Here is a 24694-nt window from a genome sequence, read left to right on the forward strand (position 1 = left end):
AAATATTCTCCCAGGATAACCCCAGCGCCCCCGCCCCCCCTCTCTCTCTCTCTCTCTCTCTCTCTCTCTCTCTCAATTTTAGAAAGTAAGGGAACAGAATTAAAAAAATTAATAACTTTTCACCTCTGGGTAAGATGCTCCTCTTTCTTTTTAAATTTTTGCTTTGATATTTTTCTCGGTAGAATTTAATTTGGTACTTCGATGTTTAGCTTTTCGTCATTGACAAATATCACCGTATGGATACACACAAGGACTAAGAAATAAATTGACAGGAATTAAATTATTAACCTCCCAATTTGAGAGACTGTGTAAGTTGACCAACTTCGTTTAGGGTAAGATTGGAGCAAAGCCTTATACGAATATACTTTTGGCCATTAATTGGCTATTACACTTTTGTGGCATTGTGAGGAATGTTTACTCTATGGCGTAGCCGAATGCCAGCTCAATCAACCCTGGAAAAGATAAAAGAGTTTTGGGATCATGTAGTACAATTTGGAGCTGTCCCAGTGGAGGCGCCAGAGAGAACCAAAACTTATTACTCGTAATAACCAGAGATAAGACGGTATGATTTGCAGCTGGTAACTGTTGTAATGTAACCTGACTGACTGGCGGGCAGCTGCTTTTCATGGATTCTGCATAGGAGCAGAATTTTATGTCACCTCTGGCTGAAGAAGATGCTGACTGCCCAGTTTTCCAATTCTTGTTAGATCAGACATTGATGTAACAAGTTTCCGGAGGAAGAAGAAGATTCAACTCCCAATCCAAAACAGGCAGACGTGCCTTAGGCTTCTGGAATAAGCTCAACCTTAACCTTGCCTGCTTTGGTTTATTGAGGCACCACGCTTAGTCAACTTAGTCAAGATGTATGCACATGCAACCTTTGCGCCCAAGTTAGAGTGTCCGCGAGACATGCAGAATGCACCCCCAAGGAGTATAAGCCCCTTGGCCATCAATTTATTTGAAGGCCTCTTCAGAAATTTCCTTTCACTGCCCTCACAGGCAATTTGGCCGCAATTTGTCGCAGAGTTTTCTGGATAAGCTGGGCCAGAAATGTGGGCTAGGGAATTTAATTCCTCCGGCACCTACATTAAATGTAAAAAGCATAAACCATTACTGGACAATCAGAATGCAACACAAAGTTTCCGTTAAACTTGGTAAAACGAATTATGAAGACAAAATCCACCAAAGCCATTTCATTTCTTTTCTCGCCTTCTGCTTTTTTCCTGAATCTAAATCTACTGAAACCAGTCCCATTGTTTAGATTGCTAAGATTAGAGTTCCAAAACATACTAGGTCAGAAAGGGACTAGAGACATGTAACTGGTCCACCAAATTGTACTGATCAGAATGTTGGTCCCAGCTGGTTCAAACGAGGTTTGTGAACTTAGAATTGTGTTTCAAATGTTCTAGAATGATCTCCAACCCAGACTGCTAAGAGATACCACAAACTGGCTGCAGAACCATGTTATGTTTTACCAAATGAATTAATTCATGTCATGCAGCTTTATTTATTCTGTTTGTGTCGCAAACACTGGCCATAAGCTCATAATAAGCATTCAATTTGAAGGATATAGCAATGACCTGCCGAATAAGAGTGACTGCAGTAACTCCCAAACTTGATTGAAGACATTTCACGGAAGAGTATTGGCGCAATGCGTGATCCATCTTACAGATATAACTCCATATGCCTTTTGAAAAAGCCAACTTTGCCATCTCTGCATTTAAACCAGCATCTTCCTGGTGCACCATTTTGATCTCACAAGCATTTCGACCAGGTACTGTGACAAGAAAATCACATAAAACCACCAAGCAAAATCAGAGTCCAGTTGACTTATGAACGGGAAAAAATGAGGACAAAAAATTGATTTTAAGGATGACAAGCACCTAATTATGCCACGTTGCTATCTAAAAGTCAAATGGGGGTTAAAGTTGCAGATCAATTGACGCAAACTGAATATTTGGCAGCTCAACTTGGCTATCTTGGATTTATGGTCAACCCAAATTCAACCTTGAGCTGTTTACTGATTTCATTCATTAGCAAGGTTGACAAAACAGTCTTGACTATTGAGCTTGAGACAAGCTCAACTAAACTCATCAGAACTACTGCTACCACTCATGGAGGTTTAACTGCACGAGCTAAACAAGCCTCTTCACTGACATTCATTTGAGTGCCAGATTATAGAGGTTTAACTCATCAGAACTACAGCTACCACTCATGGAGTTTAAACTGCACATGAGCTAAACAAGCCTCTTCACTGACATTCATTTGTGTGCCAGATTACTCATCATGAGAAGAAACCAATAGCTTACTCAATCAGGTGCCCACACATCATCAATCATTTTTGTTGTTTTGAAGTGCTCCCTTATTCAGATAAGGTTCTTGTCAGGTGATACTGACACAATTGGAAACTAACGATAAGATAAGCTAGATTAACCGAACCTTGGTGTTGCTAAACTTCACATGTCAAGCAACAGACCAAGAATTCACACACACACAAAGCAGCAACAGACCAAGATCTGCAAGTTTGAGACTAGCTTGATTACATTCCTTGTCCTGATTAAACTTCATAAATTAGGACCTCAATTAACTTGCCACAAGCATCATTAGTCTAATCGCTCTATCTAGGGCAAAGCAGATATCAATTTTACAGTAGATGGGACTCAAAACCAACTTGCTTCTGCTGCCTGAATGTTTTACATATTACCTTTTTCCTTTATATAGTTTTGGGTCCACCAAAGCTACAAAATTATTACACAAACAGACAACAGTAAACTATGTCACTTTTTAACTGAATCAAATACTGATGTCAAAACTCAAAAGCAATGAACCATCTTGCTACAAGGCAATTTAATAGCATTTGAATAAGATGAATGAGAGGGTAACTCAGAGACATGCCTTTCCTGATTCGCCAACCAGATTTGAAGAATTCAACACGTACATACTTCTTCTGTCTTGGGGCCAAAGGATGTTCACAGTTCTAGTCAACGAGTAAACAATTTATCTTAATAGTAAAAATCAGGTAATCATCCGAGACACATATCATATTTACTCTCATGAGTCATGAGAATCAAAAGCTGAAATATAAAGCATACTCCAAGTTCAAACACTACCTGTGTCTTACAATACGACTCATAATAGTAAAAAAAAAGGCACATATTTTGAACCAAATACTTTGAAAATCACTTGTTCCACTGCAACCAAGCTACACTTGCAATGTCTTAATGTTACGGAGTGGTCTCTTAGCTAAAAGATGGGGCTATGAAGTGTTCAAAGCTTTCAAATCCAACCACGTAATTGCAAGTTACCAATAATATCAACAAACACACGGAAAGGCACCCAAATCATTAAAACTCCACAAGTAACCATCCTCCTCTGAACTATCAACCTTTCTCAGTGCGCAAACAGAGTCATTGGTACGCTTAACACATGCATACTTTTCCTTGTATAACACTACAGTTTTCTTACCATCATTATCGCATGACCTTTCTGTGGAGATCATTAGAAAAACGTAAAACAAAACAGGTGACTCGTCAAGTTTAGGACAAGTATAATTTCATAACAGTTGGGGGAGGTATATACAGAAGCCTCAAACATGCCACTACTGTATGGATGGGCTAGAAGACTCGAGCCATCCTTCTCACAATCTCCATTACCACTTGCCTTAAAGCACTCGATTCACGATGAACAGATTGATTCACCAAAACAGATGTATTAATGGCCACTACAGGGAACAGAATACCAGATCAACAAAGGAGGTTCCATTGCAAATTTCTGCTGTGGGGTTCATAGTGTAAAAGTCTCACGGGAAAATTGGTTGGGGAGCATATAAACCATGCCAACACCGGAAAACTCTTGAAGGAGCAGGGGAAGTTGGCGTTGGATATCAACGATAGATATCTTAAACAACCGATGGTAACTAGGATAGACTGAAAAACCTTCGCACCAACGTAATGCTTTCTTGTATCAGAATTTCTCCCATATGAAAGCAAACAGCGGCAGTGTAGGAGAAAGGGGGGTAGGTGGAACAGAGATAACAGCAGAAGTATTCATTGCGTCTTCACATGCAACACCAATGAGCAAACAGCAGCAGTGTAGGAGAAAGGCAGTGGGGAAACAGAGACAACAGCAAAAGTATTCATTGCGTCCTCACATGCAACCCAATATAATGATCAGCAGTGCCTGACAGAAAACTCAAACATTCAGGAATGGATTTTACACTTGATACCTTACTAAAACAGTAGAAGGTTCCATCTTTTGCTTCCCACACTCTCCAAGCTAATATGTACTCTCTTGCTGTAAGGAGTGGGAACTTTTTTATTATGCGGCCAATTTCAGTCCCATTACTTTCATCAACCTCCAACTGCTCATGGACAGCAAGGGTCTTGTCCCAATTCTTCCTATACTCATTGTCCATGTAGAAATTTCTCAACTTCTCAGCAGAGCAATTTTCAAAAATGGTCACGCTTAAATATTTCAGGGGACCATCCTGCACGAAAAATAAGGCATTTTTAGCAAGAATCACTCAATCAATAGTCAGAAGTTACTGACAAGCAGTAGTATAAACAAGAAATGTTGCATACATTCACTCCTATAAGTAAACTTTTTACAAATTTGCATGAAAATAACGGGGAAATCAACACCAAAAGCCTTTATATTGACATATTGTCAAGTTGAACACGCAGACATGTGCACACACACACACACACACAGATTTCACTGAGGCATTACTAAGAGGTTGTCCCACAAAAGAGAGAATATTTAGTACTCATAATTTCTAGTAGCGACCTTTCATCATTCTGAGACAAAATGAATAGGTTAGGAACTTAAGAAACTCAAAATCTTCCGCTAGGAAAATTTAGCATTCAGTTGTAATCTTTTTGATGGGTTAAAAGAAAGTATTCCAAACATCCCGTGTAATGGGGCTTAACAGTGTGAACACTAATGAAGTCTCCGAATTCAGTAACACAATGCAGAGATTTAGGGAACAATTCTTAGTGACTTAGATTTAAATTTTCCTGTATTCCAAGAGGGTTAAGCATTAGACCCAAAAAAAAAGTAGGAAACCTTCGGTTTACAGGATTTTGCACTGTAAGCAAGAAGATTCTGTTGTCTGTCTATGACAGTATCCCATTTCTCCAACTCGTAGGACTTCTCATCAAGACTATCAATTAAATTCCTCAGATCTAAATCCGATATGGCTTCTGAAACTCTGCATAAAGGAACAGAACATCAGTACTAAAAAATGGAGATTTCCAGTTCACAATGGTCAACGTAGCATAATCATAAGGGTACCAGTAGGTCCGGTACACACCATAAGTAAAACAAATCAGTCTCGGGTCGAAATTGAATAAATTAAAAGCCCAAACCTGTACGCATTCTGATTTGTCTTAACATTTCAATACTCGTTTTCCTGCCTTACACTCAACTGGGAACTAAGTCTCCGTTTGGTTGGATGTGAAATATTTTACAAAAGAATATATTTTCCACATAAAAGATTTTACATGAAAAAACAAACCTTTACAATTCTTTTCCGGTGTTTGGCTGAAGTCAAATCTTATTTTTTCAAAACTAATAACTCATCTGCTTGGCCTATTTTAGTATAAAAATGTGGTACTTGGTAACTGGAGATCGAAAGTCTCGGAAAGAGAGGAGAAATTCTGCCATGGATTGGAGAGAGAGAGAGCTCTATTGCAAACGTGTTCATGTGACTACCCAGGAATAAGACATAATCAAAACAGAGAAGATAGTGCAATGAGCAACCGGATGGGTACGCATCGGAAAATGACTTACGGGCTTTTTGACAGTAAATCGTTATACGGACAAAGATGTTAATGATTTTCCCAAAAAAAGTCATTTTCTGGGATTTTCTACAGCCAAACATTGAACATCATGTAAAACGTTCTTGGCAAGAATATTTAATGGGCAAACAAACGGAGCATAAATTCTAATAACTTTACATTCCCTAATTCAAATTTGAGTTCAAATTACGCTGGTATTCCTTGAGGGCAAAGCAGAACTTGATTCAAGTCTGAAGGCCTTCATCCTAATTACTCAAAGTCAGGTGCAACTGGTTTTGCTATATCACCCTTCCTTTGAGGTACATAGAACTATTTTATTCTCCAGGCTCCAGGTATACTGATTGGCTACATTCTCTTCAATTAGGGAAAATTGTCAGGTCTTTTCATCCGGGTTCTGCAGAATAGTAAACCTGTAATGATTTGTGCTTTGTGTAGGGGGCCGAAATATCCGAAGGATAGATTAACGTCTCACCGAGCGTCGCGTGCCTCCGCCGAACGAGGATGCATTCAAGTTCACCTTGCGCTTTCCCGACGCTCGGGATTTCCTCTTGTTCGGACACGTTGTTCTTCGGAAATAATCTCCGAAGCTCGGGAATTTATTATGCGTCAGATGAGGGTTCACCGAGTACAGATGATTATGGAACTTTCCAGGAATATCTTGTGATATGTGAGCTGTCGTATCTGATATTCGTAGTGACGGCTCTGAACGATGTGACCTTTCTGACATCGGCCCATGTGGCTCTGTAAGACTTGGGAAAGGGTATTCATTAAATGGCCCGGCTGGAAGGCGCCATCCGAGCAGAATGCGACACGTGGAAAGTAGAGCCAACTTGCTCTGCACATTACCCCTTTGCCTATAAATAGAGAAGCATTACCACTGAGAGGGGAGATCCCTAATCTGGGCTTGAACGGCACTTCTCTCTTTTTCAACATATTGTTCTTACTAAACTTCTCCCTCTTTCCACCTACTGACTTATTCATCGGAGCTTCTTCCCGGAGGAACAGCCCCCTCCGGTTCTGCAGGTACATCAAGACCGGCGTTAGCATTCACGGTCCCACATTCGGAGGCGGCCACACCAGAAGGACCACGAAGAAATCACGCCCCCACAATTGGCGACTCCGCTGGGGAATTGAAAACAACTTTCGGGGTGTTCTTTGTGTTCTTCGCGTTCATAACCAGTTCAGGGCCTGTGTTCATCTTAGATCCTGTTTGTTCTTCATATCTACACAGAACAAATGGCTCAACATCTCTCACCTCCGGGCCCAGAGAACTTTACCCTTGGGTTGGAGGGCTACGGATCTATCAACCTTGAGCCCCGTCAAACGGCTAGGGCGGTTCCACACGTAGCCCGCCAACTTTCTTTTCCACCAACCGAGTTGGATATCGCCTTGGCCGAACAGAAACGACAGGCGGCGGTTATTGCCATGCTGCAACAACGGCTGGAGGAGCGAGACGGAGGGGTGACTGCAACCCCTGCGCACGAGCATCGAGCCGAGCCCAGCCGACCGAAGAGATCCCACAAACGAAGTAGACCGTCTCGCCCAGCCCAAACGGCCGAACTCGTCGTTCCCGAACGACGAACTGTCTTTGAGCGCCTTGATCAGGGGGTTTCACGACCTCGGTTGACGAGCATCATTCGTGCCGAGAGTACTCGATCCTCGGCCACGGGCTCCACAGCGGGAACCAATAGGGGAGGCGAGTCTGTCCGAACACAACACCGTTCCGAACGACGGATGAGTCAGAGAAGTGGGAAGAGGCCCGTGGACTTAAATGATTCACCTCGGTGACCCCATACCAGTAGCAACCGGGAATATTCATTTCAATCGCGACATGATTCCGAACGTCACGATGGGCGACACTCTGCCAACTCTGGCAGTCGACACCGACCAGAACGCCGAGGAAACCGTTCGGAACACGACAATACGATTGTCTTGTATGATCAATTCACAGGCCTGCCAACCGTGTATCAACCCGTCGACCCGGCTCTTCAGCCTCGGAACGCTCCATTGACGAGCTTGAGGGAGGCACATGCGCCCTTAATGATAGCTGCTCGGACACCAGGGGAAAAAGAGGAGCACCGTCGGCACCATCGGCGGGAAAAAAGAAAGGCTCCGGAGCGGCTCACTGATGCTTCCCCCCCTGTTGTCCCGCAGGTCGCAGCCGAAGACAATTCGAAGCTCGGGAAGGCAAAGGCTTCCCCCTTCGTGGATGCTATTCAACAAGAGCGGCCGCCAGACAGATTCGTCATGCCGAAGCTAAAACGTTATGAGGCAAAAGAGGACGCAGTCGCGTTCGTTTGTCGTTTCAGGCAAACCATGAGCCTCCATAACTTTTCTGACGCCCTTATGTGTAAAATCTTCCCGCTCACTCTCAGTGAACCGATCATGCTATGGTACAATCAGTTGAAGCCCAAATCCATTTCTTGCTTCAACGAGCTAGAATTGGAGTTTAGCAAACGCTTCGTTACCAGCAACATTCAACCGAAGACATTATCGATGCTGGTGAACATGCGGAGAGCGGCGGGAGAAACACTGCGGCTTTACACCGAGCGTTACTGGGAAGTCTATAACCTTATTCCCGACTGTGATCAAGGAGTAACAGCCGAGCCTTTCATGAATGGGTCGGATCCAACCTCGGCAATGTTTCGTGACCTCTCACGAAATCCACCTAAGACGATGGGAGAGCTCATGACAATAATCGAGAAGGATTGCGTTCACGAAGAAGCAGTGGCCGAGCAACATACGCCGAAGGATGAACCTGCCAAAACGATGGGGCCAAAGAAGCAGGTATCGAACGTTCGACAAGGGCAAGGAAGCCAGGGGAGCTCGGGCCAGGCATCGAATAAGCCGAACAACAAGAGCCGACCCCCACAGCACCCTCAGCCACAATCTTGGACGCAAACAAAAAGAGAACCACGGCCGGATGAGTACGTCGCCGAGCGTACGGTATTCACTGAACCTATCTATAAACTCCTTAACATCATTGGCAAATTGCCGTTCTTTGTTTGGCCAACGGTACTCTTAGGCACCGTCGGAAGCGGACCAGGGATGTGCACGTATCATAAGGAACGTGGCCACTACACCACGCAATGCCCACCTTTCAAAAGGTATCTAGAAGAGCTAGCAGCTGCCGGACACCTCAATCAGTGGATTGACGTTCGGCAAAATCCACTTCCTCCACCTCCCCCTCTTATCGGCAATCTCGTAAGCGTTATACAAGGGCTAGTTTCCGAAGGAAGGGCGGCCGAGCTTCGTTCAGAAATTGACAGAGCTGTCACCTCTCTGTCTGTCTGCAACGTGGGCGCTTCAGGAAAGCGAAAGTGGGAGGATCCGAGCTCCGGCATCGCCATAACTTTTTCTTCCAACGACTTAAAAGGAGTGCAACTTCCACACGCGAATGCCCTCGTTGTCACTGTTGCTATTGAAAAATCAACCGTACAACGGGTATTGATAGATCAGGGAAGCTCGGCCGATGTCATGTTTTTCTCCACTTACCAGAGCCTCGGACTATCTCCCGCTCAACTTCGGACGGCTTCAACTCCCCTTGTCAGTTTTACGGGAGCCCCGGTGTGGCCACTTGGCCTGATTACCCTCCCTGTGCGAGCTGCATCACGCGTCCTGGAGATCGAATTTGTGGTGGTCGCTTCGCCAAGTCCGTACAACGTCATTCTTGGCCGAACCTGGCTGCACGAAATGCAAGCGGTTGCTTCAACCTATCACCAGGTGGTAAAATTCATCGGATCGAACGGATGTCAGGAGAGCATCCGAGGCGATCAAATCCAATCCAAGAAATGCTACATCAGCACTATAACGAACAAACAGAGCTGTATGGAGGTACAATGCGTGGCTGCCGCTCCTACCCCAGTAATTGAGGATGTTGGTGTACTTGCCGAACAACGGTCAACCGAGGAGCTAATACGTTTCTCCATTCCTGGGGAAGAGGGAAGATATTTTTTGATCGGGGGTTCATTAAGCATGGCCGAACGTGAGGAGATGTACCAATTCTTGATGAGAAACATAGAGGTCTTTGCTTGGACTCCACAAGACATGCCGGGCGTGGATCCTTCGTTCGCCATGCACTCATTGAATGTAGATCCGAATAGGCGACCGGTTGTGCAAAAAGTCCGACGCTCGTCGGCCGCACATACCGAAGCTGTGATTGCAGAGGTGAATCATCTATTGGAAGCTGGCGTCATTCGGGAAGTGCTATACCCCACCTGGCTTGCCAACCCACTGGTTGTCTCGAAGAAAAATGGGAAACTAAGGGTTTGTGTCGATTACACGAACCTCAATGATGCCTGCCCTATGGATCGATTTCCACTTCCTCGGATTGAGCAGATGGTAGATGCAACGGCAGGATGTGAGCGCTTGAGCTTCATGGACGCGTATCGGGGCTACCATCAAATAGCTTTGGATCCGGAAGATCAGGAAAAAACGGCCTTCATCTCGCCTCGGGGAACTTTCTGCTACAAGGTTGTCCCGTTCGGCCTGAAGAATGCAGGCGCCACCTTCCAACGCTCCATCACGAAGATGTTTCCTGGCATGCTCGGCGTAAAAGTAGAAGCTTATATTGACGATTTGGTTTGCAGAAGCATATTCGCTCGGGATCACCTTCGAGATCTGGGAGAGGTCTTTGCTGTTCTAAAACATAGGAAGCTACGTCTCAACGCCGAGAAGTGTGCGTTCGGCGTAAGCTCGGGGAAATTCCTAGGGTACGTGGTGAGTCGCCGAGGAATCGAAGTTGACCCCACCCAAATTTTGGCCGTGCAGAGGCTCCGAGCTCCGACGACTATTAAAGAAGTACAGCGGCTCACGGGGATGGTTGCTGCCTTGAACCGTTTCATTCGACGTTCGAGCGATCTCTGCCGACCGTTCTTCCGAGCAATCACAACAAGCCGACGCAGATTCGTATGGACAGAGGAGTGTGAGCAGGCTTTGCAATCTTTAAAGCAATACCTATCCCACGCTCCTCTGCTCATCAAGCCCCTACCAGACGAAGACCTGTATCTTTACCTTGCTGTTTCCGATCATGCAACGAGCGCGGTCCTTGTTCGGAAAGAGGGCATGGAGCATCAACCAATCTTCTATTCCAGCAAAACGATGACGGACTCTCAGACGAGGTATCTGCCTATGGAAAAGTTGGCATTGGCTCTCGTTTCAGCTAAAACGAGCCTCTTGCCTTACTTCCAATCCCATAGGATTGTGGTCCTCACTGAGTTTCCTCTCAAAGCTGTCCTTCGGAAGACGGGCACATCGAGCCGGATCTTGAAATTCTCTCAGGACTTGGCTAACTTTGACATCCAGTTCGAGCCTCGGACAGCTATCAAAGGTCAGGCCTTGGCCGACTTCTTTGCTGAACTCACTCCTGGCTTGCAAGACGAGGCCAATGCCTTGGCCACCGATGCTGAAGAAGCTCGGATTCAGGAAGAAGAGGTTTTGGAAGGGCCATCCAGCTGTCCGGCTGAGCCACTCCGTGCTCGGTACTCCCAGGGGCGAAAGAAACCCAAACGTCAATGGAAGCTCTTCTCCGGCGACGCTTGGCGACTAACCGTTGATGGAGCCTCCAACATTCATGGGGCTGGAGCGGGCATTGTCCTCGTATCACCGAGCGGGACTGTGCATGAAAGCGTGGTCTCGATTGGATACACGGCGACGAACAACGAGGCAGAATATGAAGCTTTGATTGCAGGACTCCAACTTGCTATTCGGCTGGATACAGATTCGGTTCACGTCTTTTGTGACTCCCAACTCGTTGTGGGTCATTTAAACGATGATTATCAAGCCAAAGACCAGCGTATGAATGCCTACGTCAGCCATGTACTAGATTTGTTCGGCAGGTTTGGACGAGTAGAAGTGGAATGGATCGCTCGGGAGCACAATGCACACGCTGATGCCCTCGCAGGTCTTGCTTCTGTTTACAAGACCTCGGGCGGTCGTACTATTACTTTCGATTAAGTGGCAACACCGAGCTTTGAGCGGCCGTGCGAACAGGTGATGGCCATCTCCCTCGGTTTAAGCCAGCTGGACCCAGTGATCGCTTATTTGAAGAACCAAGTGGTACCAGCGAACAAGCGAGAAGCTTACAAGCTCCGCTGCCGAGCGGCTAATTTCTTCCTTGGTCCGAACGATGACCTTTACCGACGAACATTCACCGGGCTTGATCTACGTGTCGTCCAAGACAACCTTGTGCCAGCCGTTCTAGAGGAACTTCATTCGGGTAGCTGTGGGGCTCACTCAGGAGGACGGTCCCTTGCACAGCGCGCCCTGACACAAGGCTATTGGTGGCCGAAGATGGTCAAACAATCCGAAGAATACGTGAAGCTCTGTGTTCGGTGTCAAAAGCAAGCATCTCTCATCCACCAGCCTGCATTCCCCCTTAAAATGATCACCAGTCCGTGGCCGTTCGCGGTTTGGGCTTTTGACATAGTTGGCAAGATGCCGAAGGCGCCTGGAGGATTTGAGTATGCTCACTGCCACAGATTTGTTCACCAAGTGGGTAGAAGCTTCCCCCATGATCAAGACCACCGCCGGGGACGTGGAACGCTTTATTTGGAAGCACATCATCTCCAGGTTCGGCGTACCCTACGCCATCCTTTCTGATAATGGCTCCCAATTTGTTGCCTCCGCTCTCAAAGCTTTTTATGCGAAGCGCCACATCACCATCCAAAATTCCTCGGTGGCATATCCTCAAGGTAATGGACAAGCCGAAGCATCGAACAAGACAATCACTCGGGGGCTGAAGCGCCGTCTGGATCGGAAGCTCGGTAAGTGGGTGGAAGAGCTTCCACACGTCTTGTGGGCCTATCGAACAACACCTCGGCGGTCCACCGGCCGTACTCCGTTTGCTATGGCCGACGGTATGGAGGCTGTCCTCCCTTTATCTACTATGATCCCTACAGCCCGGACGGAGAGTTTTAACCCTGTAGATAACAATGCTCTTGTGGGTGCCGAGTTAGATTTAGCCGAAGAACTACGTGACAATGCTAACCTTCGGCACGCCGTGTACCAGCAAGAAGTTGCAAAGGGCTACAACCGCAATGTTCGTGCTCGACCATTCAACGTCGGGGACTTAGTCCTTCGGATGGTTACCGAAGCGTCAAAGTTGACCAAACTAAAAGACCGCTATGAAGGACCTTACCGAGTGGTTGAGAAGATCGGGCATGGAGTCTACAAGCTTGCTGAGATGGATGGCACGCCAATCGCTAATCCATGGAATGCCCAAAAGCTTAGGAAATTCCATGGCTAGTATTGGCATCTTTTGTATTTACATTTTTGTTCGGCCCATACGCTTTTGAGCGTCATGCACTTAATATAAATTCGTCCAGTATTCTGCTTTATTTTTACACATGGGGTATTTTATCTAGCTCCGGTAACATCTTTTGTTCGGGTGAAATTCTCGAAGCCCATGATAATTTGTTTGTTCGGGTGAAATTCTCAAAGCCATTTGTTTGTTCGGGTGAAACTCTCGAAACCCATGATCACTTTTTCGGCTCAGTTTTCCCATCCTACTGCCTTATTCTATTCCTCCAGTAATACAATAGGGCAGGGGACTACTATATGGGTAAACCTGAGTTCATCTCTTAGTGACTTCAAAATCACATAAACAGTCCTTCCGAATGAAAAGACTTCGAAAATTTCTGAGTTGTGATGTATCTACCGAATAAAAAGACTTGGCAAATATTTATATACTTGGAAACAACATCCATACCGAACGAATAGACGATTGTCATTCAAAAAGAAATTCTCCAACATGTTTTAGTTACATCCAATGGTTGGCAGGGTTCCCATTGTTCGGAGCCAACCATATTCAAAAATATTCAAAAAAAAAAAAACAAAACAAAACAAAAACTAAACGAGAACAAATTTAATCTGCTGCAGCGTCGGCAGGGGCTGGTAGGGTTGAAGCGTCGGCAGGGGCTGGTAGGGTGGTCGAGTCGGCAGCGTTAGCTGTTGTCTCTTCTTTTACAGCTTCGACAGGGGCGAGCAGTGGTACTTCCACTAGACTCCTCCTCTCGTCGTCAGCCTCAACGCCTGCATCGTCAAGACCCCTGTTGTAGCCGAGCATGAAGCTCTCTTTATGCTGGCCTTCTTTGATTTCATCCTGCACTTCAATAATCTGATCGGCCACATCTTCCTCGGCCTGAGCATACCCTCTCTCGTATTGCCCCTGCATGTCCTTCTCCATTTCTTTTCTCATTTCTTCTCGACCGAGGGCTCTCCCTTCAGCCAGCCCCTCGTCTTTGCCCTCAGCCCTGGTTTGTTCGGCAGACTCCTGCAGGCCCTTGATTAGATCATTCTGATTGGCAACCTGAACTTCCAGGCTCTGCCTTACGAGCTCGGATTGCTCCAAGCCCGTCTTGTAATCCTCGGCCAGGGCCTTGTTGTATTCCACTGACTGCTTCTGCAGTTTTGACTTCTTGTCATGCTCGGTGAGATGAAGTTGGGCACTCATTATGGACTGGGTGGCCTGTAAACAAAGCAAAATGAAAGTCATTCCGACGAAATAAGGCATATGTGCAAAAAATCATTGCAAGTATGAAAGAATTTACTTACCCTTCCAACGTGATAGTAGTATTCACTCAGGGCTGCTTTCAGAGAAGGGGGACTCTGTACATCCTTTGGCAAAGCTAGCCCCGAGTGGAGAGTGAAAACCAGAGAGGGGTCCTCCCTCAGGCTGTCCGATTTGAGAACCTGTTTCTTGCCAGGTATGATGAAGTTTGGCACCCATGGGGTGTCAAGGTCTAAGGCAGGCACCCTCCCTTCTCCCTCTGCCGAGGCTTCCTTCGGTTGCTCCACTTCTTGGCCCTTTCCCTTCGAGGCCGCCCTTGTCTTCTTGCTCGCGGGTGGTTCCTTCGGGGAAAGAGGGGCGCTCAGTGGTCGTTTTTTGGAGGGTGGGAGAGGTGGGGCTTTCTTGCTCGGCGCCGATCCCGAAGCGGCTGCGGCTCCAGCCTTCAGTAGTTGGGCCTTCTCCCTCTCTTTTTCCTCCAGCTTCTTCTGGAGAACTTCCTTGATATTTCTTGGAGGCATAACTTCTTGTTCAAGGAAAGGTTCTTCTTCGGTCGGAAGTCGGATTGACCCTCGGAGGGGTTTGTCGAAGCTCGGTTGGAGCTCTTGTGGGATGTCCTCGGACTGCTCAAGCTCGTCAGTTACCTTTCGTCGGATCCGACCGCCGTATGTAGCTTTATATTTGAGGATTGTTGGGGCGTCTCTCTCCTCCGCTGGGATAGTAAGTAGGGAGTCGGCAAGACCGCAACCATTCGCCGCCCTTAACAGTACTTTGTTAAGCTTGGTGGTATCTGCCGAAGAGAAATTTGAAATCATTAGTCGAATTTCTGACGAGTATAATAAGAGCAACAGAAGGAATAAACATTTGAAATAACGGACAAGTGTTCTTACTCGGCGTTCCCCTTCGTGTGGCTATGTCAAATTGGTCATATTCATGTTCGGGGAATTGGAAATTTCCCCAAACCTCGACGTAGTCAGAGGCCCATTTCTCCGAGTCATACATGCCCTCGGGAATGATTTTCTGCATCTTTCTCCGGGAGCAAAGATAGTACCGAGAATACCGAACGTTTCTCGACATCATATAATTTTCAAAAAAGTGGAAGGCCTCTAGTCGGAACATCTTCGCCTCAGCAAGGATGATTACCGAGTGAATGATGCGGTAGGAGTTGACGCTCAGCTGGCACGGAGTGAGATTGAAGCGGTGAAGGATCTCTCTCAAAACTCTGTGCATCGGGAACCGAAGGCCCCCTTCTGTGATTGCCATCAGAGGCACGGTGACGTGTTCGTCACTGTACCTTATTCGGTTGCCCTGGACTGGTGTGATAATTACATCGTTGGGAACATCGTATACAGCTCGGAAGAGACTCAAGCTCTTTTGGTCTTGGAAGCACTCTAGGTAGGGGCAGGGGTCCCTCCCCATTCGGTCGGGAATCACATCGGGGTCCAGTTGAACGAGTTTTCGCTTCACCTTCGGAGGTTACGATGAGGATTCTCCTCCGGCGCCCGCTCCCTCATCCGTTCGGCTTGCTGAAGCGATTGGAGTTTCTTGCTCCGACTCAGCTTCATCACCTCCTTCGGCCTCATCTCCCTCTTCAACTTCGTCGTGAGGGGGTTCTCTCTCGGATGAATCGTCGTCTACGTCTATTATGTTGGGGTCTGGGCCCACTGTTCGGAGAGGAGCCACCATGGCGGGGTAGTCGATTCCTTCTACACCCTCGGGGATCCTTCCACTTGACCCCGTTCGGTAGTTCCGGGCGAAATCTCTTATAGCTTCGGCTAACCCTGGTTCGGATCTACCAAAATCCGAATCTTCGGAATCCACCGACCGATAAGATTCGCCCAAAGAAGTTGACTTTGCAGACTCCATACCTAGAAACAAATAAGTGCATGGGATAAGACCGTTAGCGATTTGCATGGCCAGGAATCTAAGTGCCTACGTTCGGTGTTCTGTGTCGTTAGGGGAGATCCCAACTCTGCTCGGTTATTTCCCGAGCGATATCCCTTCGGAAGAAATTCCGAAGGAAGGACTTATACCGCTCAGGGAAACGATGGGGAACCCTACGCGTTTCCAATGGGGAAACAGAGATTGAGAAGCTTAACAGGGCTTGTAAAGCTTCTTAAAGACTGCCCCTTTGAAAAAACCTCACATCTGAAGGTGTTCACGTGTTCGGAAGAACACGATTTGAAGGTGTTCATATGTTCGGAAGAACACATGAACACCTGGGTTATCAGGCGATCGTTTCAGTCCAAACGAAAAAGAAAAAGCCAACAAAAGGGGGCAAAAGCACTCGAAAAACACACAAATCATATCAACGGATGAAAGAACTTGAGAAAATACCTGAAAGTCAAGGGAAATCTGTGATCAAAACCTTCAAAATCTGCAGATTTCTGGTGATTTTTGGTCTGAAATGGCGCTTGAACATAGAAGACGATCGACAAAGGAGAGAGAGTGATTTTCTCTCCTACCCTGCCCCTTTTATACTGGGCTCAGAATTCGAAACGGGCTTGAACCCTGGCCGTTGGATTTAGGCGGGAGATTGATGTAACGCTCGATGATTGACACGTGGCGAGCGAGGGCATGCCGTACCACTACCCAGTGAAATCGTGACACTTGGCATCATTTCAAATCGACGGTTACAGAAGCATTTAATGAAAGGCTGCGCGCACATCTCGAAGCGTTTCAAATAGTTTTTGTCCGTTCAACTTTCACGGTTTGTCTAGTCGTTCGTTCTTCGGAGCTACATTTTTTGTTCGGCCAACTTCTGTTCAACTCCTCCTTTTCATCCGAGCAAGAAGAGCAAGAGTTGAGGGGCTATTGTAGGGGGCCAAAATATCCGAAGGATAGATTAACGTCTCACCGAGCGTCGCGTGCCTCCGCCGAACGAGGATGCATTCAAGTTCACCTTGCGCTTTCCCGACGCTCGGGATTTCCTCTTGTTCGGACACGTTGTTATTCGGAAATAATCTCCGAAGCTCGGGAATTTATTATGCGTCAGATGAGGGTTCACCGAGTACAGATGATTATGGAACTTTCCAGGAATATCTTGTGATATGTGAGCTGTCGTATCTGATATTCGAAGTGACGGCTCTGAACGATGTGACCTTTCTGACATCGGCCCATGTGGCTCTGTAAGACTTGGGAAAGGGTATTCATTAAATGGCCCGGCTGGAAGGCGCCATCCGAGCAGAATGCGACACGTGGAAAGTAGAGCCAACTTGCTCAGCACATTACCCCTTTGCCTATAAATAGAGAAGCATTACCACTGAGAGGGGAGATCCCTAATCTGGGCTTGAACAGCACTTCTCTCTTTTTCAACATATTGTTCTTACTAAACTTCTCCCTCTTTCCACCTACTGACTTATTCATCGGAGCTTCTTCCCGGAAGAACAGCCCCCTCCGGTTCTGCAGGTACATCAAGACCGGCGTTAGCATTCACGGTTCCACATTCGGAGGCGGCCACACCAGAAGGATCACGAAGAAATCACGCCCCCACTCTTTGATCTGTAAGAGTTCCTGCTTTACGTATATAATCTCCTATCATCTATTTATGAACTGCACCAGTGCTCAGTATCCAGATAGATAGTCGAATCAGCATATGGGAAAAGGAGATGAGAGTACTCGAACATAAACGTAAGACAATAGTGAGGAATAGAAAAACAGAAGAAACAAAAAGAATTTGCAAAATACTCTCGCTCTGCGTAAGCATTTGTGCTCTTTCTTCTCATTTTATGGAAGACACAAGGGGTAGTTCACTTGGGGTTCCCAAAACCAACCTCTCTGTCAGCACGGTTTCCAACAAGTTCTCTCTCTCCCCTCCTAAATGGACAGCATTTTATGACAGAACTATATGGTCCTCCCATTTTAAACACTAACAGGCTTATGATTTCATTGTCATTGTGACACAATATAAATGTAAATCATATTCTCGGAGCTAATTGTTTAGGAAAAAATAAAAACTTGAAGGGACAAAACTTGCAAAACAATTGGCTTCTGGGGAAGAGGAGGTTTTTCTGATAACAAGGATGAACAAACGACCAGAAGTTGCGTCACTGGGTCCAAGATCAAGTCAAGAGGTTAATAAATCACGGTTAAAATCCATGCGAAACTCTTTTATTTTATTTTTATTGGAGAAAGAGCAGAAGGAGAATGACAAGATAAGAGAAGAAGAATGAATATTACCGGTGGTTGTACTTGTGAGGGTGGTCTTTCGAAGGCGAAACGGTGGGATTCTTCAACTTTAAAGAGTGATTATTATTGGAAGCCGGGGATACGACGATGGCGGCGGCGGATCTGAATCGGGTAATAATGGTTGACAAGAAGGATCCCCCCAGCAGGAACCTAATTTTTGCAGCCAATTGGAATATCAATATGAGGAGTAGAACCTCTACTGTGTAGCTGCCCCATCCACCTCTACCTCCAATTTTGTTTTCCCCCCAAAACTCTTGTGCCGATCCTTCCGGTTTTACTATCCCACCAAACATTCTGGTTTTAGTTCCCGCTGGAGACTCAAGTAATAAAATCCCCTTCGTAACCGAGATATATAATACTACATCTATATATGTAGAGAGAGAGAGAGAGAGAGAGAGTGAAGTTGGTAAATACAGGAAGAGAACCAGAGAGGAGTCCGGCTGATCCTCCGATCCTATTTTAAACTTGACACGTGGCCACTAAATATGAGTAAAAATCTTATGGCCGAAATCACTCTTGCGCATGGTCTCCTCCTTATCTAGTTGAAACACACGATAACCTCTCCCTCTTCTTCCTTACCGAAGAGCGGCCATTCTCTTTCCTTTCGTGTCTCCGTCGACAAGCCGCTACCATCATCACCAAACCCACTTCTTCAATCAAACAAACAATTGTCACCTTCCTCCCCCTTCTCGTTGCCCATAAAATTGCATCCCATTTGCTCCCGTCCTTGCCATGCCCTCTTGACACCACCGCATCACCATCAAACCCATACATTGATGGAATTTTTAGTTTCAAATTTCAATTAATTACCGGATCTATGTCGAATAACCCCTTTTTTTTAAACAATAAATAAATAAATAAAACTATAAGTACATGTGAGTTTTGTATATACTATGTATATATGGGTTTTGTATGACCCACCTCAGATTCCACGTAATTGATTCGAAACGCCTATTATTTTTAAAATATTGTATTTTTTTTATAGAGTCTTGTAAAAAATCAACTCAATCGATACCGGTAAAGATTTTTTCTGAATTTGTGCGGACGAAATTACTTAACTGATAAGTTTTGTTATTACAAATTTAGAAAAAAATTCTTAGCGATATCGGATTAAGCTAATATTTTATAAGGCTCCATAAAGATTGTTTTAAAAATAATAGAAGGTTCGAATCATTTTTGTGGGACCTGAGGTTGGTCCCTCAAAACCCATATATACATGATGATATGTACATTGCATATATACACACAGCACAGCAGTACTCATTTTTTAACGGATCCAATAACCAATCAACTTTTTCGATCTTAAAAAATTGTCTAAGTTTTCGGATGATAGAAAACAATATCCTTGTTTGTTTGAGGTGCAGTAACTGAAAAATATTGCTATAATGATCGGGAGTGAGAAGATGGGGGAGGGGCAAAGAGAAAGTTTTCCATGTGCTCGATCACTTGGGCTAATGTGGTGAATATAATGGTCGTTGAATTTAAATTGAAGGATCCTCCAATCATTAAAGAATTGAAGAGGAGCCCAATTGGTGGGTTTCATTTTAGATTTTTTTTTTCGCTTACAAGTTTTTTTATTTGCCTTGTGAGGGAGACTCCCCATAAGATAGGAGAGAGGGTCATCGGAGATGGGCTCATCAAATTCGGAAGAAAAATGAGGGTTGTGCCAGTGAGAGTGGAGAGAGAGGGAGGGAGAGTACAACATCAATGCACTAAAAGAAAAATGTTGCTTTACCGGCACTTAACAAATGCCGAAAAAAGTGGTCAAAAATTTCGGCAATAATTTTACCGGCATTAGTACACATTTATTGGTATTTTTACAAATGCCGCCTAGAAAAGTGTCAATTAGTTTTATCGGCATTAGTACCACATTTATTGGTATTTTTAAATGCCGCCTAGAAAAGTGTCAGTAATGCCAAAAAACACCGGTAAAGATGGAACAAATGTCGGTAATAGTGCTACGTAAGGGAGAAAATTACCACATGGCGTCCACATTTGCGCTAATATTTCCAATTGTGTTGTCACCGAGAATCGAACTCCCAACCTATTGAAAAATAGTCCAACACTTAACCATTGATCTATTGTGAGTTTTGTGTTAGAATGGCGATTTTTGTATTTATAATATATAAAACCTTTGCCGGCGTTTTCTAGTAACTGCCAGCAATAGTACTAAAAAATGCCGATTATAGTAACCTTTAGCGGCATTTGTTAAACGCCGATAAAACAAATGCCGGGAATAATACTATTACCGACGTTTGTAATAAATGCCGGTAATTGTGCCCTTTAACGACATTTTCCTAACTGCCGGTAATAGAAATGCAGTAAAGCCACATTTTCTTGTAGTGATGTTTTAGTCTCGCTCATTCATTTCTATGGTTGAAATGTTTGTCAAAATTTGTGTCCCTTCAAACGAGCCTGCACATGGTGACACCCACCCTTAGTGCCCCCGGCCAGTCACTTCAATGGTCGAGTAAGCAAGTGCTCAATGAGAGAAAGGGAAAGTATAGAGCAACCAGGGTTAGGAAAAGTGGCGTACCCCCTTAGGTCGATCTTAATCCTTTATATAGAGTTCCTAGACTTGCTCTCCAATTAAGCATGTGCTTCTCACGCCCAATAACCACTTCAACCTAGGTCGCGCCTGACGTATCGAATAAGGCAATTATCGTGCATGTGCATGAGCTGTCACCCATGTGCGTCCGTGCCCAACTCATGCTGTAACCGTTTAGATGATGTCATATCAGACGTATAGAGCAAAGCAATTAAGCATTCGTGGATGAGATGATACGTTCGAGCTGGCCAAAACCACTATGTTCGAACCATGGAAAGTTGAATGTCGACCTTAGCATGAGTAGGCAGTCCAGTTAAGCTTAACTAAATGTCATCAATGCCAAACTGAGTTGACCGAACCTACCAGTTCGGTCAATGACTTGATTCAATCAGATAGAATCAAGGGGCTAAGCTCGCCTTACTGCGAAGCGTATTAAATTCAACCGAATCAGAATATTCGGCCACTTCACTAACCATCCATTTATTTTTTAGATGATTATTTTTTCTTATATTTTTGTATAAAAAATCAGTTGTTCAGATACACATATGTACCCAAGCAACTTTCATTACTATGAAATACTTTATTTTTTGGAACCGGGGTGGCGTGTGCCACACCCTCTACACAGCTCAGCCCCCTTAATGGTTATACCCGTTATGCTTTAACTCAAAGCAATTAATAATTTTCTCACCACTCCTATCTGTACACCATAATTTGAAATTGCCTTTACTAAGCGATTAATGATTTCCTCTCTTTACGTGTCTTAACTATGAACGCTTAAAGACTTAAACAGTTGTTCCAATAGTCTGGTAGGAGAGGCGAACACAAGGTTTGTATTTAGCACAAACCCAAACTAAATGTAGAAAATGTATTTCTACATTGATAACAATAGGAGTGTTTTATAAGTAGATATTGCTAGTTGTATGATAAAGAGACAAGACTATGGATGTATACCTAGTTGCCATATAATTTATACACCCGAACCAAAAAATACTCGATCTCACTTGGAAATTTAAAATTACTTTATTGGATGTATACGTAGCTGCCATAGAATAACTTTTCTTTTATTTTCTTCGTACCTATGCCCCTTGAAGCCAACCCATACCCGTTACGCTTTAAATTATGAACGCTTTTAACTTAAAGCAATCAATAGTTTTTTCACCATATTAGAGATTCCTATCTGTACGCCATGAATTGAAACTGCTTTTGCTAAGCAATTAATAATTTCCTCTATTCATATGTCTTACTATAAATGCTTAAAGACTTAAATAGTTGGTCCAATAGTCTTGTAGCAATGGCGGGCACAATATTTACATTTAACCCTAGCTCAAACGACATGTATTTCTACTTGGACAACAATAAGGATGTAGTAGGCTACCCAAAAAAAAAGACGAAGAAGAAGAAAAAGAAGGAGAAGATAATGTTTCATAGGTAGATGGTACTTGTTAGGTAGGATAAAGAGACGATATTATGCTTATATACGTAGCCACTGTGTAATTCATACACGTGAAGTCAAAAATAGTGGATAATTTGAAATTTTTATTAACACACATATGGATACAGTCTAGTAGTTTGGCACGTGCGTTGCTGCGCGTGGGATGGTTTGGAATATTATACTAACATAGTGTTATGCAAATGCATATGATAGGAACTTGTCACCTGTATATATAACAACGAGATTTTGGAGAGAATTTATTTCCAAACTCTAGAAAAAAAAGTTTGTATTTCTGTTAAATGAAAAAAATGGAGTACTCCAGTAAGTTTTAACTAGTTTTTGTACGTTTGGTTGGGTCCTGTTGTTACGTAACATTTTATCTCAAAAACCGAGCTCTAGAAAAGTACTAGTACAGAAAAAGTTTGTTTGCTGCCAACAAGTACTAAAAGCCTCGTGAATAATGAAGATAAAAATATAATAATAATAATACGATATTGTTATTGACGATAAGCACACTAGAAGATAAAAAAACACATATTTTCGTGTACTTTTTATACCATTTAATATACATTCACAAACTCACTCACTATTGTCAGCCTATTGGGCTGATTTTAGAATTTTTCATAATAATAATAATCACAACTTTTTATGAAAATTGATATTCGCGCTCCCTTTTTTTTGGCAGGCGCTCCACTTTATTCATGAAGTTATTAAAAACTTCACGTTGAAAATGAAGCACCTGTATCAAAAATGAAGCACAAATATCAATTCCCCTTTTTATTTGCTGTCAATTACAACCAATAGTATTGTTTTCACCAAAAATATAAACCTAGGAATCTCCGAGTTTCACCATTGTTTAATGAAACAAAATACATCTTGCATCACATTAATTCTTAAATTTTTTTCTTATTTATCCAAACAAGAGATGAGATTCTTCCCTTTTTTTCGACCTTTTGTTCTCTAACAAACCACCATTCAAGCGGTTTATTAATTTACAAAAAAGAAGAAGAAGAAGATACCAGGGTTGTTTGTATCGCTTTCAATATGTGGAATCAAATCCTTACCGAAATTCTATATACCATTGTACAGGTGCACGCTCGGCTTTTGAATCGCGTAAAAATTTTGAAACATAAAAAAATTCATCATTTAACGACTTAAAACATTTTAGTCTAGAGGCACACCAATTTCTTGGTAGAAAAGTTATCGGGTGCATTCTACTTTCACTCTATCACTCAGAGATGTAATTGGAATTAGGGGTGCACTTTACCTGGGCCACAGATGAAGACATTACTCGAATGACTCTGACTTCATGTGGGACTTGACAGCAAATATTCACGTGGGACTCTTGTATTAACTCCATAAAAATGTGGTAAGAAAGAATATTGAGATCTAAGTTATATAATGTGTGTTTGTAAGGGTGCAAGAGCATGAACGTAAATAGAAAAACATTTTTCAAAAATCTCCCAACCAGCAACAATTTGTGAGTGAAAAGATTAAAAATACAAATGCATAACGAGAATTTAGAGCGAAAGGGAAAATCATGTTGATGGATTATGTAACAAAAACGTTGGGAGACAAGCATGAATAATTAATTACTCCTGACAAAGCGAGATTGTAAAGAGAAGAAGGGGGAATCTGGCAGTGTTGGGGATTGCTTATAATCTTGTCCTTCATAATGATAAATTATCCCATCCATCCAGTCCTTGGAAATACTTACTGCCGTTTGTTTCAGGGAAAGTCCACTTTGAACTGGTTTGGGTTACATGCTGATACATTTTTATAGTTTAAAAGTGTGCACATAATAATCATGTAATTTGTGAATTGTGCATATGACACCTAATTTCATACATATTAACGTCAAGCATGACGGACATGCATTAAAAGGCTGATATGCCTAATCTTCTTCCTTGATTTTTCTTCTTTTTTGAATCTAACAAATCTATTCCCTCTAAAAAAATTGGATCTGAACTGTTGATATTATAGAGTTTAACAAATACTACACATTCATACAAAAATCCAAGTCAATCTAATTATGAAAACCTTATGGTCAAGTCAAATTTAATATGAAGTAAAATTTGAAATTTAAATTTACCATTCATTTTAACAAGAATTAGATCACTGAGTTATTGATGTCTGATCAAGTTGATTTTTATAAAGATGCTCTATTATTTGATTAATACGGATTTTGGTTCAATTCAAAAGACGTGTGAAATATGCATCCG

At 43.7% G+C, this 24694-nt stretch overlaps 1 protein-coding gene across 1 annotated transcript; it reads right to left on the reverse strand.

Annotated features, from left to right (window-relative positions):
* Positions 1-254: 254 nt before the first annotated feature.
* Positions 255-19200, reverse strand: LOC131336403 (uncharacterized). The gene is made up of 6 exons (XM_058372235.1): positions 18484-19200; positions 5065-5209; positions 4226-4486; positions 2896-2977; positions 1581-1777; positions 255-1082 (listed from the first exon to the last, which is right to left on the reverse strand). The coding sequence occupies exons 1-6, from the start codon at positions 18783-18785 to the stop codon at positions 807-809; spliced, it is 1263 nt and encodes a 420-aa protein (XP_058228218.1). The 5' UTR covers positions 18786-19200; the 3' UTR covers positions 255-806.
* Between the last annotated feature and the right edge of the window lie 5494 nt (positions 19201-24694).

Source organism: Rhododendron vialii, chromosome 8a (assembly GCF_030253575.1).
Source record: "Rhododendron vialii isolate Sample 1 chromosome 8a, ASM3025357v1".
NCBI classification, from domain to species: Eukaryota; Viridiplantae; Streptophyta; class Magnoliopsida; order Ericales; family Ericaceae; genus Rhododendron; species Rhododendron vialii.